Source organism: Hemitrygon akajei, chromosome 29, assembly GCF_048418815.1.
Source record: "Hemitrygon akajei chromosome 29, sHemAka1.3, whole genome shotgun sequence".
NCBI classification, from domain to species: domain Eukaryota; kingdom Metazoa; phylum Chordata; class Chondrichthyes; order Myliobatiformes; family Dasyatidae; genus Hemitrygon; species Hemitrygon akajei.
Genome location: NC_133152.1, coordinates 50,820,149 through 50,834,498, shown reverse-complemented (window position 1 = coordinate 50,834,498; position 14,350 = coordinate 50,820,149). Strand labels below are relative to the sequence as shown.

The window sequence follows — 14,350 nt, the reverse complement described above, 5'->3', positions numbered from 1 at the left end:
GATACCGGCTGTCTATCATTGCCTCTTATAATCCTAGAAACCTTTTTCAAATCTTCCTCAGCCTCTGCTGCTCCAGAGAAGACAACCCAAGTTTGTCCAGCCTAGATAGATAGATAGATAGATACTTTATTCATCCCCATGGGGAAATTCAACTTTTTTTTCCAATGTCCCATACACTTGTTGTAGCAAAACTAATTACATACAATACTTAACTCAGTATGCATCTAAATCACTATCTCAAAAGCATTAATAATAGCTTTTAAAAAAAAAATTTAAAAAAAGTTCTTAAGTCCTGGCGGTAGAATTGTAAAGCCTAATGGCATTGGGGAGTATTGACCTCTTCATCCTGTCTGAGGAGCATTGCATCGATAGTAACCTGTTGCTGAAACTGCTTCTCTGTCTCTGGATGGTGCTATGTAGAGGATGTTCAGAGTTTTCCATAATTGACCGTAGCCTACTCAGCGCCCTTCGCTCAGCTACCGATGTTATACTCTCCAGTACTTTGCCCACGACAGAGCCCGCCTTCCTTACCAGCTTATTAAGACGTGAGGCGTCCCTCTTCTTAATGCTTCCTCCCCAACACGCCACCACAAAGAAGAGGGCGCTCTCCACAACTGACCTATAGAACATCTTCAGCATCTCACTACAGACATCGAATGACGCCAACCTTCTAAGGAAGTACAGTCGACTCTGTGCCTTCCTGCACAAGGCATCTGTGTTGGCAGTCCAGTCTAGCTTCTCGTCTAACTGTACTCCCAGATACTTGTAGGTCTTAACCTGCTCCACACATTCTCCATTAATGATCACTGGCTCCATATGAGGCCTAGATCTCCTAAAGTCCACCACCATCTCCTTGGTCTTGGTGATATTGAGACGCAGGTAGTTTGAGTTGCACCATATCACAAAGTCCTGTATCAGTTTCCTATACTCCTCCTCCTGTCCATTCCTGACACATCCCACTATGGCCGTGTCATCAGCGAACTTCTGCACATGGCAGGACTCCGAGTTATATTGGAAGTCTGATGTGTACAGGGTGAACAGGACCGGAGAGAGTACGGTTCCCTGCGGCGCCCCTGTGCTGCTGACCACCGTGTCAGACCTACAGTCTCCCAACCGCACATACTGAGGTCTATCTGTCAAGTAGTCCACTATCCAATCCACCATGTGAGAGTCTACTCCCATCTCCGTTAGTTTGTGCCTTAAGATCTTGGGCTGGATGGTGTTAAAGGCACTAGAGAAGTCAAGGAATGTAATCCTCACAGCACAACTGACCCCATCTAGGTGAGAGAGTGATTTGTGCAGCAAATACGTGCACCTAGCAAATCCTATTCCTATAGCAGATGCACTCTAAGCCAGACAGCACCCTGGTAAACCTCTCTGCACCCCCTCCTTCCCATAATAGGGTAACCAGAACAATGCAATATTCTAGATGGGGCCTAACTGGAATTTTATACAGCTGCAACATAACTTCTCGACTCTTCAACTCAGTTCCTCAACATTAAAGGCAAGCATACCATGTGATTTCTTTACCACACTATCAACCTGTAATCACTTTCAGGGAGCTATGAACTTAAGCCCCAAATCCTTCTACCCACCAACACTGTTAATGGTCTTGCCAGTAACAGTGGATTGTCTCTTTGTATTTCCGGAAGTGCATCACTTCACATTGGATCATTTCTGTGCCCATATCTACAACCTGTTTATATATTGCTGTACCCTTTGCCAGACACCTACACTATCCACAAGAACACTGGTCTTTGCATCATTTGCAAACTTACCAACCACCCATCTATGTTTTCATATAGGTCATTTATATGTATCACAAACAGCAGGGGTTCTAAGTACAGATCCCTGCAGAACACCACTAATCAGAAACCTCCAGCCAGAATAAGTCCCACTGACTACTACCCTGTCTCCATGGGCAGGCCAGTTCTGAATCCAAACAGCCAATTCACCATGGATCCCGTGGAATTGTTATCTCTGGATGAACCTCCCTTCAGTGAACTTGTCAAAGCCTTACTAAAATCCATTTCTGGCATTTTTTTTAAAGTAAAAATATAGCTGCACCACTTTTGAAAGCTAATGAAAAGCATTCTGTTGGCATTGAGATAATTATTGTATAAAGTACTGGCCATCACTTACCTGGAGAACACAATGAACAACAGACACCATTATTTTCATACTCCCATGGGCCACAAGCAGTTGTCACCGGAATTTGGGAAATCAGGAATAGAAGGAAAATAATCTGTAATTAAAACATTAAATACAGAGATTAATACAACTGAAAAACATTTTTTTTTTAAAAGTATCACTGCATATTTAATAAATATCTTCCATTTCACTCGACAGTGTGTAATTATAAAACTACTGTTTCATGACTATTAATAAAGAAATAGTTCTCTTTTATATAGATTAATCAGCATCGTTACTGTCAGGTTTTCAACAAGGTCCGGGGCAATTATAGAAATTATATTGCAAACTACGGTTTAATACAAAGCATAAAATTGTAAGTGCACAGTTACTCCAAGAGATTTGAAAGTCATTTTTATTTGAATTAAAGACCGAAAATGATAAAAATTCTCAGGTAGTCAGGCTGTGTTTTTGGTAAATGTTTCTGGTTGACAAGCAAAGCATAGAAGATACTTGAAACTTCACTAAAAAAAGAGGCTGGGAATACTCAGCTGGTCAGGCGACATCTGTGGAGAGATGCTGACTCGCCACCAATGCTCCCTTACTACTCTAATTTTACTGTTTCATCAGTGTTTAAATAATGTGTCTCGTCCAGCTTATTATTTCTAGCATAAACATAAGAAATTCTGCAGATGCTGGAAATCTTGAGCAAAGCACATAAAATGCTGGAGGAACTGAGCAACTATAAAGGATGTTGCCTGGATTGGGGAGCATGCCTTACGAGAATAAGTTGAGTGAACTCGGCCTTTTATCCTTGGAGCAACGGGGGATGAGAGGTGTATAAGATGATGAGAGGCATTGATCATGTGGATAGTCAGAAGCTTTTTCCCAGGGCTGAAATGGCTAGCACGAGAGGACACAGTTTTAAGGTGCTTGGAAGTAGGTACAGAGGAGATGTCAGGGGTAAGTTTTGTTTTTTTTTTAAACGCAGCAATTGGTGAGGGTGTGGAATGGGCTGCTGGCAAGGGTGGTGGAGGTGGATATGAACAGGTATGTGGAGCTCAGGAAAATAGAGGGCCCCAGGTAATTTCTGAGGTAAGGACATGTTCGGCACAGCTTTGTAGGCCGAAGGGCCTGTATTGCGCTGTCGGTTTTCTATGTTTCTAGAAAGCGGAATAAATAGTTGATGTTTCTGACCAAGACCCTTCGCCGTCAAGGCTTGAAAGAAAGAGGGAAGAAACCATATTTATAAAGTGGGGGGTGGAATGGGTACAGAGTACGAGCTGGCAGACGCAGAGCATTTCAGAATCAGAACCAGGTTTAATGTCACTGGCATCTATTGTTAAATTTGTTAACTTCCACCATTTGATAGACTTCCAGTACCAAAGTGACCAGACCTTTTAAAAACTTATTTTAAATCACTTCCTGATACCAACACTAGCCACTAAAAAAAAATCATGACTACTGAAATACAACAAAAAGTTTGACCAGCTTATCCAGTTGCATTGTGGCAGATGATGTTTCCTTGTTGGTAGCTTTGACGAGAAAAACTAAGTGATTTGATTTGCACGTTCACTGATTAAAGTTTATCAGAATTAGAATCAAGTTTAATATCATGACATTCAATACAGTGCAAAAATCTTAAGCACACGTATAACCAGGGTGCCTAAGGCTTTTGCTCAGTGTTGTATTTGTCACCATGAAGCGGAGCGCAAGATTGTAAATCTGGTGGGAGCAAATGAAGTTGGGAATGGCGAGGGAGGAGCATCACGAGAGAGGTAACAGAGAAGGAGTGCCAGGGGCAGGTGGCGGTGTGGGTGCAGACATACTCAGTCCTGAGATACCAGGCAAGGTTATTTGATTATAAATAATTGGTTTATTAATCATTACAGAATGTCTCTCTGGTGCTCTCCACTGCCCTATCTCCCTTCCCCCTCTCCTAACCATGATTACCTTCTCCCTGCCCACTTCCCACTTTCAGAACCAGATTTATCACGAGTCGTGAAATTTGTTTTTTTGCAGCAGCTGTACAGTGCAATACATAAAATGACTCAGTACTGTGCAAAAGTCTTAAGCACCTAGCGATACAGTACATATGTGCCTAAGGCTTTTGCACAGTACTACATGTCCTGAAATTTATTGTTTTCCATCAGCACTACATGTACGTAGAAAACTACAATTTACACTAAAAATTCATTTTAAAAAGTAAATTAAATAATGCAAAAAAGTGAGCAAAGATAGTGAGGTACTGTTCATAGGTCAGTTCATCTACAGGTGAAGGGGAAGTTCACCCTAAAACATTGAGTGTCTTCAGGCTGTTTCTTTCAGGATAGCTCCTCTGGACCTGTGGAGTGACATCAGGTCTGGCAGGTGTTTTGTCAAAGACAACATTCTCGGTTGCCGGTGTCACATTGCTGTCAGTGTCATGATCATCACTGAGAGGCAAGTCCAGTGTCTGTAATGTGTCCGTCTTGCTGGATGCAATCGACTCAGGTGTGTTCTTCAGTTGAGCATCCACTATCTGGTCCACATCTCCATGTCTGATCTCCAACATCCACTGTGTACATCAGTGGTCCAGTTCCCGTAGCTATCATACTGGTTGACCACCTGTTCTCTTGGTAATCACACGCGAGGACTTCCTGTCCAATCTCGAAGCTCCTTTCTGATTCTCTCAGCAACTGACTGAACTGTTTATTCTGCATTTCCCTCCAGAGGTCTGGTTTCAGGTCTATGCGAGATCTCAGATTCCTGCTCATGAACAGTACTGCAGGTGTTTAATTTGTCATTACAAGGCCAGAGGTCCAATACACAAAAAGGAAGTTGTCCACCTTGTGCTGTAGAGAAATGTCCTCCTTGTCCATCGCTTTAATGGACTTGTTGAACATTGGGATAAATCTTTCAGCTAACCCATTCATTGCCGGGTGGTGAGGAGCTGATTTGAAATGTTTGATGTTCTTTTTCTTCATGAATCATCTGAATTCTGCCGTGTATTTTTTCACAATTTTTTCAGGTAAGCTAGTTCTGGTGAAGATAGTCCTCAGAGCGGAAGTAGTCCTTTCTTAGCTGATTAACTTCATTGGTACGAGCTCCGGCCACTTCAAATGAGCATCCACAGTAATCAGACATGGAGTCCATGAATGGCCCAGCAAAGTCAGTATGTACTCTTTGCCACGGTGAGGACAGTCATTCTCATGGGTATAACGGTGCCTGTGGGGGTGCATTTTGAACATTTTGGCATCCTGAACAGCTTTGGGCCAAGTCTTCAATCTATTCCCAGCCACCACACATTGCTCCATGCCACAGTCTTCATCTTGACTGTACCCAGGTGTTCTTCATGCAGATTCTCTAACACTCTGGTACGCAGTTTGGAAGGAACCGCACAAGATCTACAAATCAGCATCCTTGATGTACTGATAGTTGGTCTCGTCTCACTGAGAACTCTGGAAACATTGGGTTACCATGAGCTGGCCATCCTTGCATGCTGATGTCATAGACAATGTTGGGTCATTCCTTGTTTTTCTTTATATTTGTTACCAATGTGGTGTGGAACACTTCTGCTGAATCACAGTATGAAGACTTTCCTTCTTCAGCTGCCAACAGTGGAAGACATGACAGTGTTGCTGTGTTGTTTGGTACCCTTGAACTCTACATCATAAGAGTGGGCTCCTAGGAACAATGCCCAACGTTGTAACCAGGTAGCAGACATCACTCGAATTCCCTTCCTGGGATTGAAAACAGACACAAGAACATGGTGATCTGTCACTAGTGTAAACTTTTGACTGTAGAGGGTAGTGATGGAACTTCTTATTCCCCATACTAGATTAAGGGCTTCTTGCTTGATCTGTGCATAGTTTCATTCTGCACTTGTCAGTGATCTTGAAGCAAACACAATCAGACGTTCAGATCCATCTTTCATAGAGTGTGACAAAATGCCCCAATGCCATAAGGGGATGCATTGCATGCAGTCTGATGGGCAGTGATGAGTCATAATGGGTGAGCAGTTCATCTGATGTTAGCAGTCTCTTTGTTTCTTTGAACACTCTTTCACATCTGTCTGACCATTCCCACTTTGGCCTTGTTTGCAAAAGTGTGTTCAATTGGATGTAGCACTGTAGCAATGTTTGGGAAAAACTGGTTATAGTAGTTTACAAGGTCAGAGTACGACCTGAGGTGTGACACATATTCTGGTTTGGCCTGTAGCACTGCCTTAGTCTTGTTTTGTGACTTATGTAAGCCATGCTTGTCAATGACATGTCCACAATATGCGATTTCATTCTTGGATAAACTCACATTTCTCTCTTTTTGTGTGCAGGCCATACTCACTCAGTCTGGTATGTGCTTTACCAAATTTCTGGAGGTGCTCTTCATTACTTCTGCCAGTTACAATGATGTCATCAAGGTAACACTGTGTTCCTGGGATATCGTGGAGCACTTGATCCATCGCACTTTGCCAAATTGCTGGAGCTGATGTGACGTCAAAGACGAGACGATTATACTGGAAAAGTCCCTTCTGAGTGTTGATCGTGAGGAATATCTTGCTTGACTCTGCAATCTCCATTTGCAGATAGGCTTATGACAAGTCAATCTTTGAAAACCTCTCCCCGTCTGCCAAAGATGCAAAAATGTTTTCTATTCATGGTAGAGGACAGCGCAATACACAGCACCGGGCTGATGCTCACTTTGAAATCCCCATGTATGTGAACTGCTCCAGCCTTCCCTTTCCTCATCACTGGGACAATGGGCCCAATCACTCCACTCACACATGGAGAAAATTCCAGAAGCCTCCAAGCTCTGAAGTTCAGCATCCACTTTAGGACGTAGTGTACAAGGCACTGGACATGCTTTATGGAATCTTGGTGTTGCAGCTTCATCCATTTCATTTCTTGCCTTCGTGCCTTTGAGTTTATCAATGTCCTTCTCAAACATTTTCTCATTAGCATCAGGTTTATTATCACTGGTGTGACGTGAAATTTGTTAATTTAGCAACAGCAATACAATGCAATACATAATATAAAAGAAAAAAAAGAAAAAATAATAATAATAAGTAAATCAATTACAATATACGTATATTGAATAGATTAAAAATTGTGTAAAAAACAGAAATGCTATGTATTAAAAAATGTGAGGTAGTGTCCATGGGTTCAATGTCCATTTAATAATCAGATAGGAGAGGGGAAGAAGCTGTTCCTGAATCGCTGAGTGTGTGCCTTCAGGCTTCTGTACCTCCTACCCGATGACAACAGTGAGAAATGGGCATGCCCTGGGCGCTGGAGGTCCTTAACAATGGACGTTGCCTTTCTGAGACACCACTCCTTGAAGATGTCCTGGGTACTTTGTAGGCTAGTACCCAAGATGGAGCCAACTAAGTTTATAATCCTCTGCAGCTTCTTTCAGTCCTGTGCAGTAGCCACCCCCCCCGCCCCCCCCCCCCCCCCGGTGCATTAATCAGCTGTGACAGTCTCTGGTTAGTGTTATCGTCTGGGCTGCAGTTGCCTGTTGATGAGATATTGAGAACTTTGATTGAGTGCCAGTCTAGTTGGATTTTTCTCAACCATTCATTTCTGAAGTGTGTAGGCCCTCCACTTTTCAACACACAAAGCTCTAACTGCCGTGTATGGCCTCCATACGTCACATTCACTTCCAGTTTGCCTTTGGGGGAAACTTTTTTGCCTGTGTAGGTCTTTAGCATCATTTAAATCTTCTCTAATGGTAGCTTAGAAAACACAAGTCTTTTGTTGTCAGCCCTTGAAATTATAGACAAAGCTGACCCTGTCTCCAGTTCCATTTTCAGTTTTACACCAGACATATCTATAGTGATCCATATGATTTTGTTATCTGCTTCAGTAATACTATGCAGTTCCGGGCATGAAAGCTCACCTTTGTCAGAGCCTGTGCTGTCTGATACTGTTTTACATTCAGTCATTTTATGCTTTTCCTTAGTTTTGTGTGTGAGACTTTTCACTCTGTTGTGCTTTTTGTCTGCCTTGCACACTCTCACTATGTGACCTTGTCCCTGACCATTTCTGCAAACTTTTTCTTTAAGCCAACAGTCACTTACATCTTGGGAGGGTGTGCCACATTGAAAACATTTTTAGCTTTTTGCACCATTCAGGGACATTTTGTGCATTTCACATTCAAACCTCTTTTCCTGTAGTTCTGCTGCATCCTTTGCTGCAGTCTCTATTGATACTGCAATGGTCAGTGCCCGTTCTAAGGTTAGGTCTTTTTCTGACCGTAGCCTCTTTTGGGTGCTTTGACTATGCATGCCACATACAAGCCTGTCCCTTAATGCATCAGAAATCCCATCTCTGAAATCACTGTACTGATAAAAGTTGGCGTAGTTCTGCAATGTGTTCAGAAATGCTTGCTTACTTTGACCGGTTCCTTCTGAACTATCTAAATTTCTCAGCTGTTACCAGGGGTTTATGGCTCAAGTGATTTTGTAAAATTGTTACAATTTTGTCAAATGTCTTGGTTGCTTGCTTGCCAGGGGTTGCTAAGTTGCATAAAAGACAAGATGTTCCAGCCCCTATTAAGCTAAGAAGATGGGGTTGACTTGCACCAGATTGTCAACTTCTGGAGAACAGTCGTCTCCAAAGCTTCACTCTTTGCTAACTATTACAAGGCTGCACACATTTACCACTTACAAAGTATTAAAAACTGAATGCATTACCAAAAACAAAACTGAGCGGTTTGACTTAATTGGAACGAACTCCATGACTCCCTGGAAGATTCTCCCATCTCCACTCACCAGTCAACTTCTGACAACACTATCCCATGCAACCGAAAGGGCGTACACCATTATCGTTTTGCTTATCCACCATCCTTTTACCTCTTTCCTTCCCTTTATCCCAGAAGAATATCAATTTTTCCAGGTGAGGTCGTTCACCTGCAGAGTTTCCAGTTTTGTGGACTTCAAAAACAGTTCACAGCATGAATCATCTGAGCTTGAGAAACCTCCATTCAGTCTGCGAGGGTGATCCTGCACTTTGCAATACTCCCACATTAACTTCTCAGTTTGCAACCTCCTACATTTCTCCAAAGATGCCCAACACCAGCTCAAGATACAGCATGTCATCCTCCTTCTGGCTATGTTGCGGTCCTCTTACGATTCAATTTATGACAAAATTCGATCTCGTATCACTTAAATAATACAAGCACAGCACCATGGAATTTCTAGGCAGGTAGCTTCTGCACCAACACTGCCAAGTTAATCCTTTTACTGTAGTGCAACCATATATCTTGTCTAACTGATGTGCACATTGGTTGGGGCCAAAATCTACCAGAGAACTATAATTATTTTTAAATTGCAAAGTACTAGGCCAGAAGATAGAGATGACACTGGAGTATTGCTGTCAGGATTATTTGCAATGAAAGATGGCAATAATTGTAATTCTAAGCCAGGAGGCCAAGAGACCTGTCCTGACGTCGGAGGTCTGTCATGTGTCGGTAGGAGGAAAGGGACTTATTTGTTGTTTGGTTGATTTGCTGCTTGTCGTGTTCTGTGTTGTTCTGCCCAGCATAGTGGGTATACTATGTTGGTGCCAGAATTCTGGTTGTTAATGCAAATGACACATTTCACTGTATATTTCAATGTACATGTGATAAATAAATCTGAATCTCACCCGTGGAGAGAACAGCGTTGGTCTAACCTGTGCATAAAACATTACACTGAACATCCTGACCATCATCAACTCAAAAGATGCTTCTCATGATGAGTTAGTTGTATATTTGCCAAACTTGACCCTTTCACTAACAAGAAAGACATAAACACCAATAGAATAAGTAAATGACAATGACCGCAGTATTTTGACAAGCAAGTACTCTTCATCTCATGTTCTCAGTATTTATCGCTTACTAATTATTATTTTGCAGTTTGTTGTCTGTTGCACACTGGTTAATTGACAGTCCTGTTGTGTGCAATCTTTCAGGGATTCTCTTATGCTTCCTGGATTTGCTGTGGATGCCCGCAAGAAAACAAATCTCACGGTTGTATATGATGACATGTGTACTTTGATAATAAACACTTTGAACTTTGATTACCTGAAATGTCATTTTCTCTCATAATAAAATGAAGCAATATAATATAATCTTACCTTTATGAACTCTTCATATTTTGTAGCTGAAAAAAATGTAAATATATTTCTACAATTACTTAAAAAGATCAAACATTTAAAATCCTAATAAGAACAATCTCAGAAGGCCTACAATATTAGTCCCTCAGGGTTTATCTTTGCTACTTTCCAACTCTTCCCAGGCCCAATCCACTGAAATTCATCTTGATTTCTGATGTCTTCAAATAAAGTGCACCACCATGGAAATACAAGCAGCAAGTTTGCTTCCCTTTGAATAAACCCCCTTCTCATCCTGTCTCCTATAAGGACACTATATCCTTCCCTCAGTTTCTCTGTCTCCACAACATCTGCTCTCAAGACGAGGGTCTCCACTGCAAGTCTTCGGAAGAGTCCCCCTCCCTTAGGAAGCACAGCTTCACCCTGCTGTGGTTGATGGAGCCCATGCATGCATTTCCTATATGTCTGATCTCGCATTCCCATTCTCTTCCCCGACCCATCTTCCAAGCTTTCTGCAGACAAAACAAGAGCTTCCCACCACATTCAGCAAATCAATTTTGGCACTTCAACCAGCTCCACAGGATCCCACAACCAAAAACATCATCACCTTTCCCCAACTTTCTGTTCTCCGCAGGAACCATTCTCCCTGTGATGCCCCAATCCATCTTTCCCTTCTAAGCCCACCCTGTCCCATCCCCTGCAACAATAGGAGGTGTAACACTTGTCCCTGCACTCCCCTTTTCCCGTCATCCAAATGCAGTAGGGATACATGTGCAATTCTTCCATCCTGGTCTGTTGCATTCAAAACTTGTAACATGGCTCCTCCACACTGGCAAAACCAAGTGTAGACCAGCTGACTGTTTAGTAGTCCACCTGCACACTCTCTAAAATGGTCACGTTGAGATCCCAGTGGCAACCCGAGTTTCCTTTGCATCTACAGTTGTTACTCAACTTGTTGAGTTCTTATTTTTTGCTCAAGTTTCCCACCCATTATGCAGAGATGTACACATACTGATATTCCTGATTTTACTGGCCTTCTGAAATACATGGAAGAAATCCCATACCTGAAAATATGAAGCAGTGTTTTTCACTGTTTACTTGGTATGTAATATAGGTAACAATCGAAATGATTAAGAGCAAAGCCTGTAGAGTTGGGGCTACCACATGGAGCTTTTCCACCCCAGCTGGAATTTGGACCATCTGTTCATCCCTATGGAAAATGGAAAACAAAGATTATCACTGAGATGCTCCATTAACTACACATCCCAAGAATGTTCAGCAATTTTTCTTCCCAAAAAAATCAATTTCACTCCCTTGTTCTTTTCCCCTTATCCCTAGAACATATACCCCTTTATTTATTCAGTACGCTTTTTGAAACTACAATTTCTTCTTTTTTCCAACTTATTCATTTGCCTGCTGAAATGTTAAGATCCTTGCCTCCCACTCCATTTCCTATGAACATAAGCATCATGAAAAGGGAAGAGTTATTGTTTTCCCCACATGTCACAACTTCATGGTAACATTAGCATTGCTAACAATGGGATTCTTAATAACTCCAGACTCTTCATGGAATTTAAATTCACCAGCTCACCAGACTGATAATTTAAAAGAGAAAATAGAAATCGTTAAGTTGCATCTAAGGAGAGACAAAAAAAACTTGATAATGCATCAGTCAAGCAAATATATCTTATTATAATTCTACAGGGCCTTGATGAGACTAGACATTTGCTCTCCTTACCCAAGAAAGGATACACAGGTTTTTATTTTTATTTATAGAAGAAAATGCATAAAACAAGCTGACTTTTCCAACCAGACACAAAAACACAAGTTACATTTCAGAGGACAAGAATTATAGTCAATAAAAATCACTGAGCACTTAAAAATACATTAAACATCTCTGAATACCAAATTTAAAATTTAATTATTAAAAATACATGCAGTGGCCACTTTATTAGGTACTTTCATTACCTAATAAAGTGGCAAGTGAGTGTATGTTTGTGGTCTTCGGTGGCTGTAGCCCATCCACTTCAAAGTTCAACCTGTTGTCCGTTCAGAGATGCTCCTCTGCACATCACTACTGTAAAGTGTGGTCATTTGTGTTACAGTCACCTTCCTGTCACCTTGACCCAGTCTGGCTATTCTCCTCTGGCCTCTCATTAACAAGGCATTTTCACCCACACCACTGGATGTTGTTTCTCGCACCATTCTCTGTAAAGACTGATGTGCATGAAAATCCCAGGAGATTAGCATTTTACGCTCCAAACGTGGACTACCCTGATTTTTTTTCAAGTCTTTATTTACTTCTCTACCTAATATAAATGAATATATGTTGATAATGGGTGGTGACTTTAATTGTTGTTAAAATCCTCTGCTGGATAGATCTATATCCACTCAGACTTTATCAAATAAGTTGGCTGCTTTTATCAACTCTTTTTTGACTGATTCTGGAATTTCAGATATTTGGAGATTTCTACACCCTAAGGACAAAGAGTTTTCATTCTTCTCACATGTTTATCAATCTTACTCGAGAATTGACTACTTTTTTATCGACTCTCATTTTATTCCATCTGTAATTGGTTGTAAATATGACATTATAGCCATCTCTGATCTCGCTCCAATGAAACTTTCTATTAAATTAATGGACACAGCTCCCAACATTAGACAATGGCGATTTGATTCTACTTTGCTTCAAGATCCAGATTTCATTAAATTTGTGAAGGAACAGATTAATTTCTTCTTTTCAACTAATACAACGGAAGAAATTTCCTGCGGAACACTTTGGGACACTTTTAAAGCATATATACGTGGACAGATTATCTCCTATTCTGTTGGTTTGAGAAACGTATTAAGAATGAAACTCTTTTATTGGTTGATAAGATCAAAGAAATTGATAAGAAATATTCTATCACTCCTAGTGAGGAGCTCTATAAACAAAGAGTTGAGCTTCAAATGGAACACAGCTTATTACTTACATCCTTGATCTAAAATCAATTAATGAAAACTAGAAGTGAATTTTATATGCATCGTGATAAATTGGGCAAATTGTTAGCTAATCAACTGAAGACTGCTTCAGTTAAATGTCAAATTATTAAGATTCATAAACAGAATGGTGATTTGACAGTTAATCACGATGAGATAAATAAATCTTTTCAAGATTTTTATACTTCTCTATATCACTCTGAATTTCCTCATGATCTCAATACCATGTATGATTTTTTAGGGAAATTGTATTTTCTTAAACTATCACCTGAAGAACATTTGACATTAGAAACTCCTATTACAGATGCAGAAATAAAAGGTGTTATTTCCTCAATGAATTCTGGAAAAGCAGCAGGTGCAGATGGGTATACAGTTGAATTTTTCAAGTTCTTTTTCTTCTACTCTTTCTCCTTGGTTATGTAAGGTTTTTGAAGAAGCAATTAGATTAGGTAAATTACCACAATCATTTTATAGTGCTTCTATTTCTTTAATTTTAAAAAAAGATAAAGATCCAACTGATTGTGCATCCTATAGATCGATAACCCTGTTGAATGTAGATTTTAAGATCTTTTCCAAGATACTGACGACCAGGTTGGAGAAGATATTACCTCAAACTATCTCTGAGGACCAAACTGGATTTATTAAAAAACATTATTCATTTTTTAATATTAGGAGATTAATTAATATTGTTTACACTCTTTCATGTAACACCCCAGAATGTGCCATTTCTTTAGATGCTGAGAAAGCCTTTGATAAGAGTTGAATGGCCATATTTATTTACTATGCTTGAGAAATTTAACTTTAGTCTGACATTTATATCTTGGATTAAATTGATATATCACACTCCAGTAGCCTCGGTTCTTACTAATAACCAATGATCTCCCTTTTTTCGCCTATTTTGGGGTACTAGGCAAGGTTGTCCTCTTAGTCCATTACTATTTGATATTGCCCTGGAACCTTTAGCAATTGCTATTCAAGAATCACCTAATATTCTTGGTATTACTATTGGGATGGAGATACACAAGTTATAATTATATGCAGACTACTTGTTACTATACATTTCTAATCCTGAGAAATCCATTCCCGCAGTTATATCCCTGTTGGATCAGTTTAGTAATTTTTCTGGTTACAAACTGAACCTTAATAAGAACGAACTGTTTCCCCTAAAT

At 40.5% G+C, this 14,350-nt stretch overlaps 1 protein-coding gene across 2 annotated transcripts in view; it reads right to left on the bottom strand.

The window, feature by feature from the left end:
• Nucleotides 1-14,350, bottom strand: part of LOC140718521 (uncharacterized) — a 182,864-nt gene that overhangs the window by 161,276 nt on the left and 7,238 nt on the right. For both annotated transcript variants that reach the window (XM_073032474.1, XM_073032475.1), the window contains exons 4-6: nt 11,267-11,412; nt 10,227-10,252; nt 2,143-2,245 (exon numbers count right to left, since the gene is read on the bottom strand). In XM_073032474.1, coding sequence (XP_072888575.1) covers nt 2,143-2,245; nt 10,227-10,252; nt 11,267-11,412 — 275 coding nt within the window. The remainder of the gene's footprint in view (nt 1-2,142; nt 2,246-10,226; nt 10,253-11,266; nt 11,413-14,350) is intronic.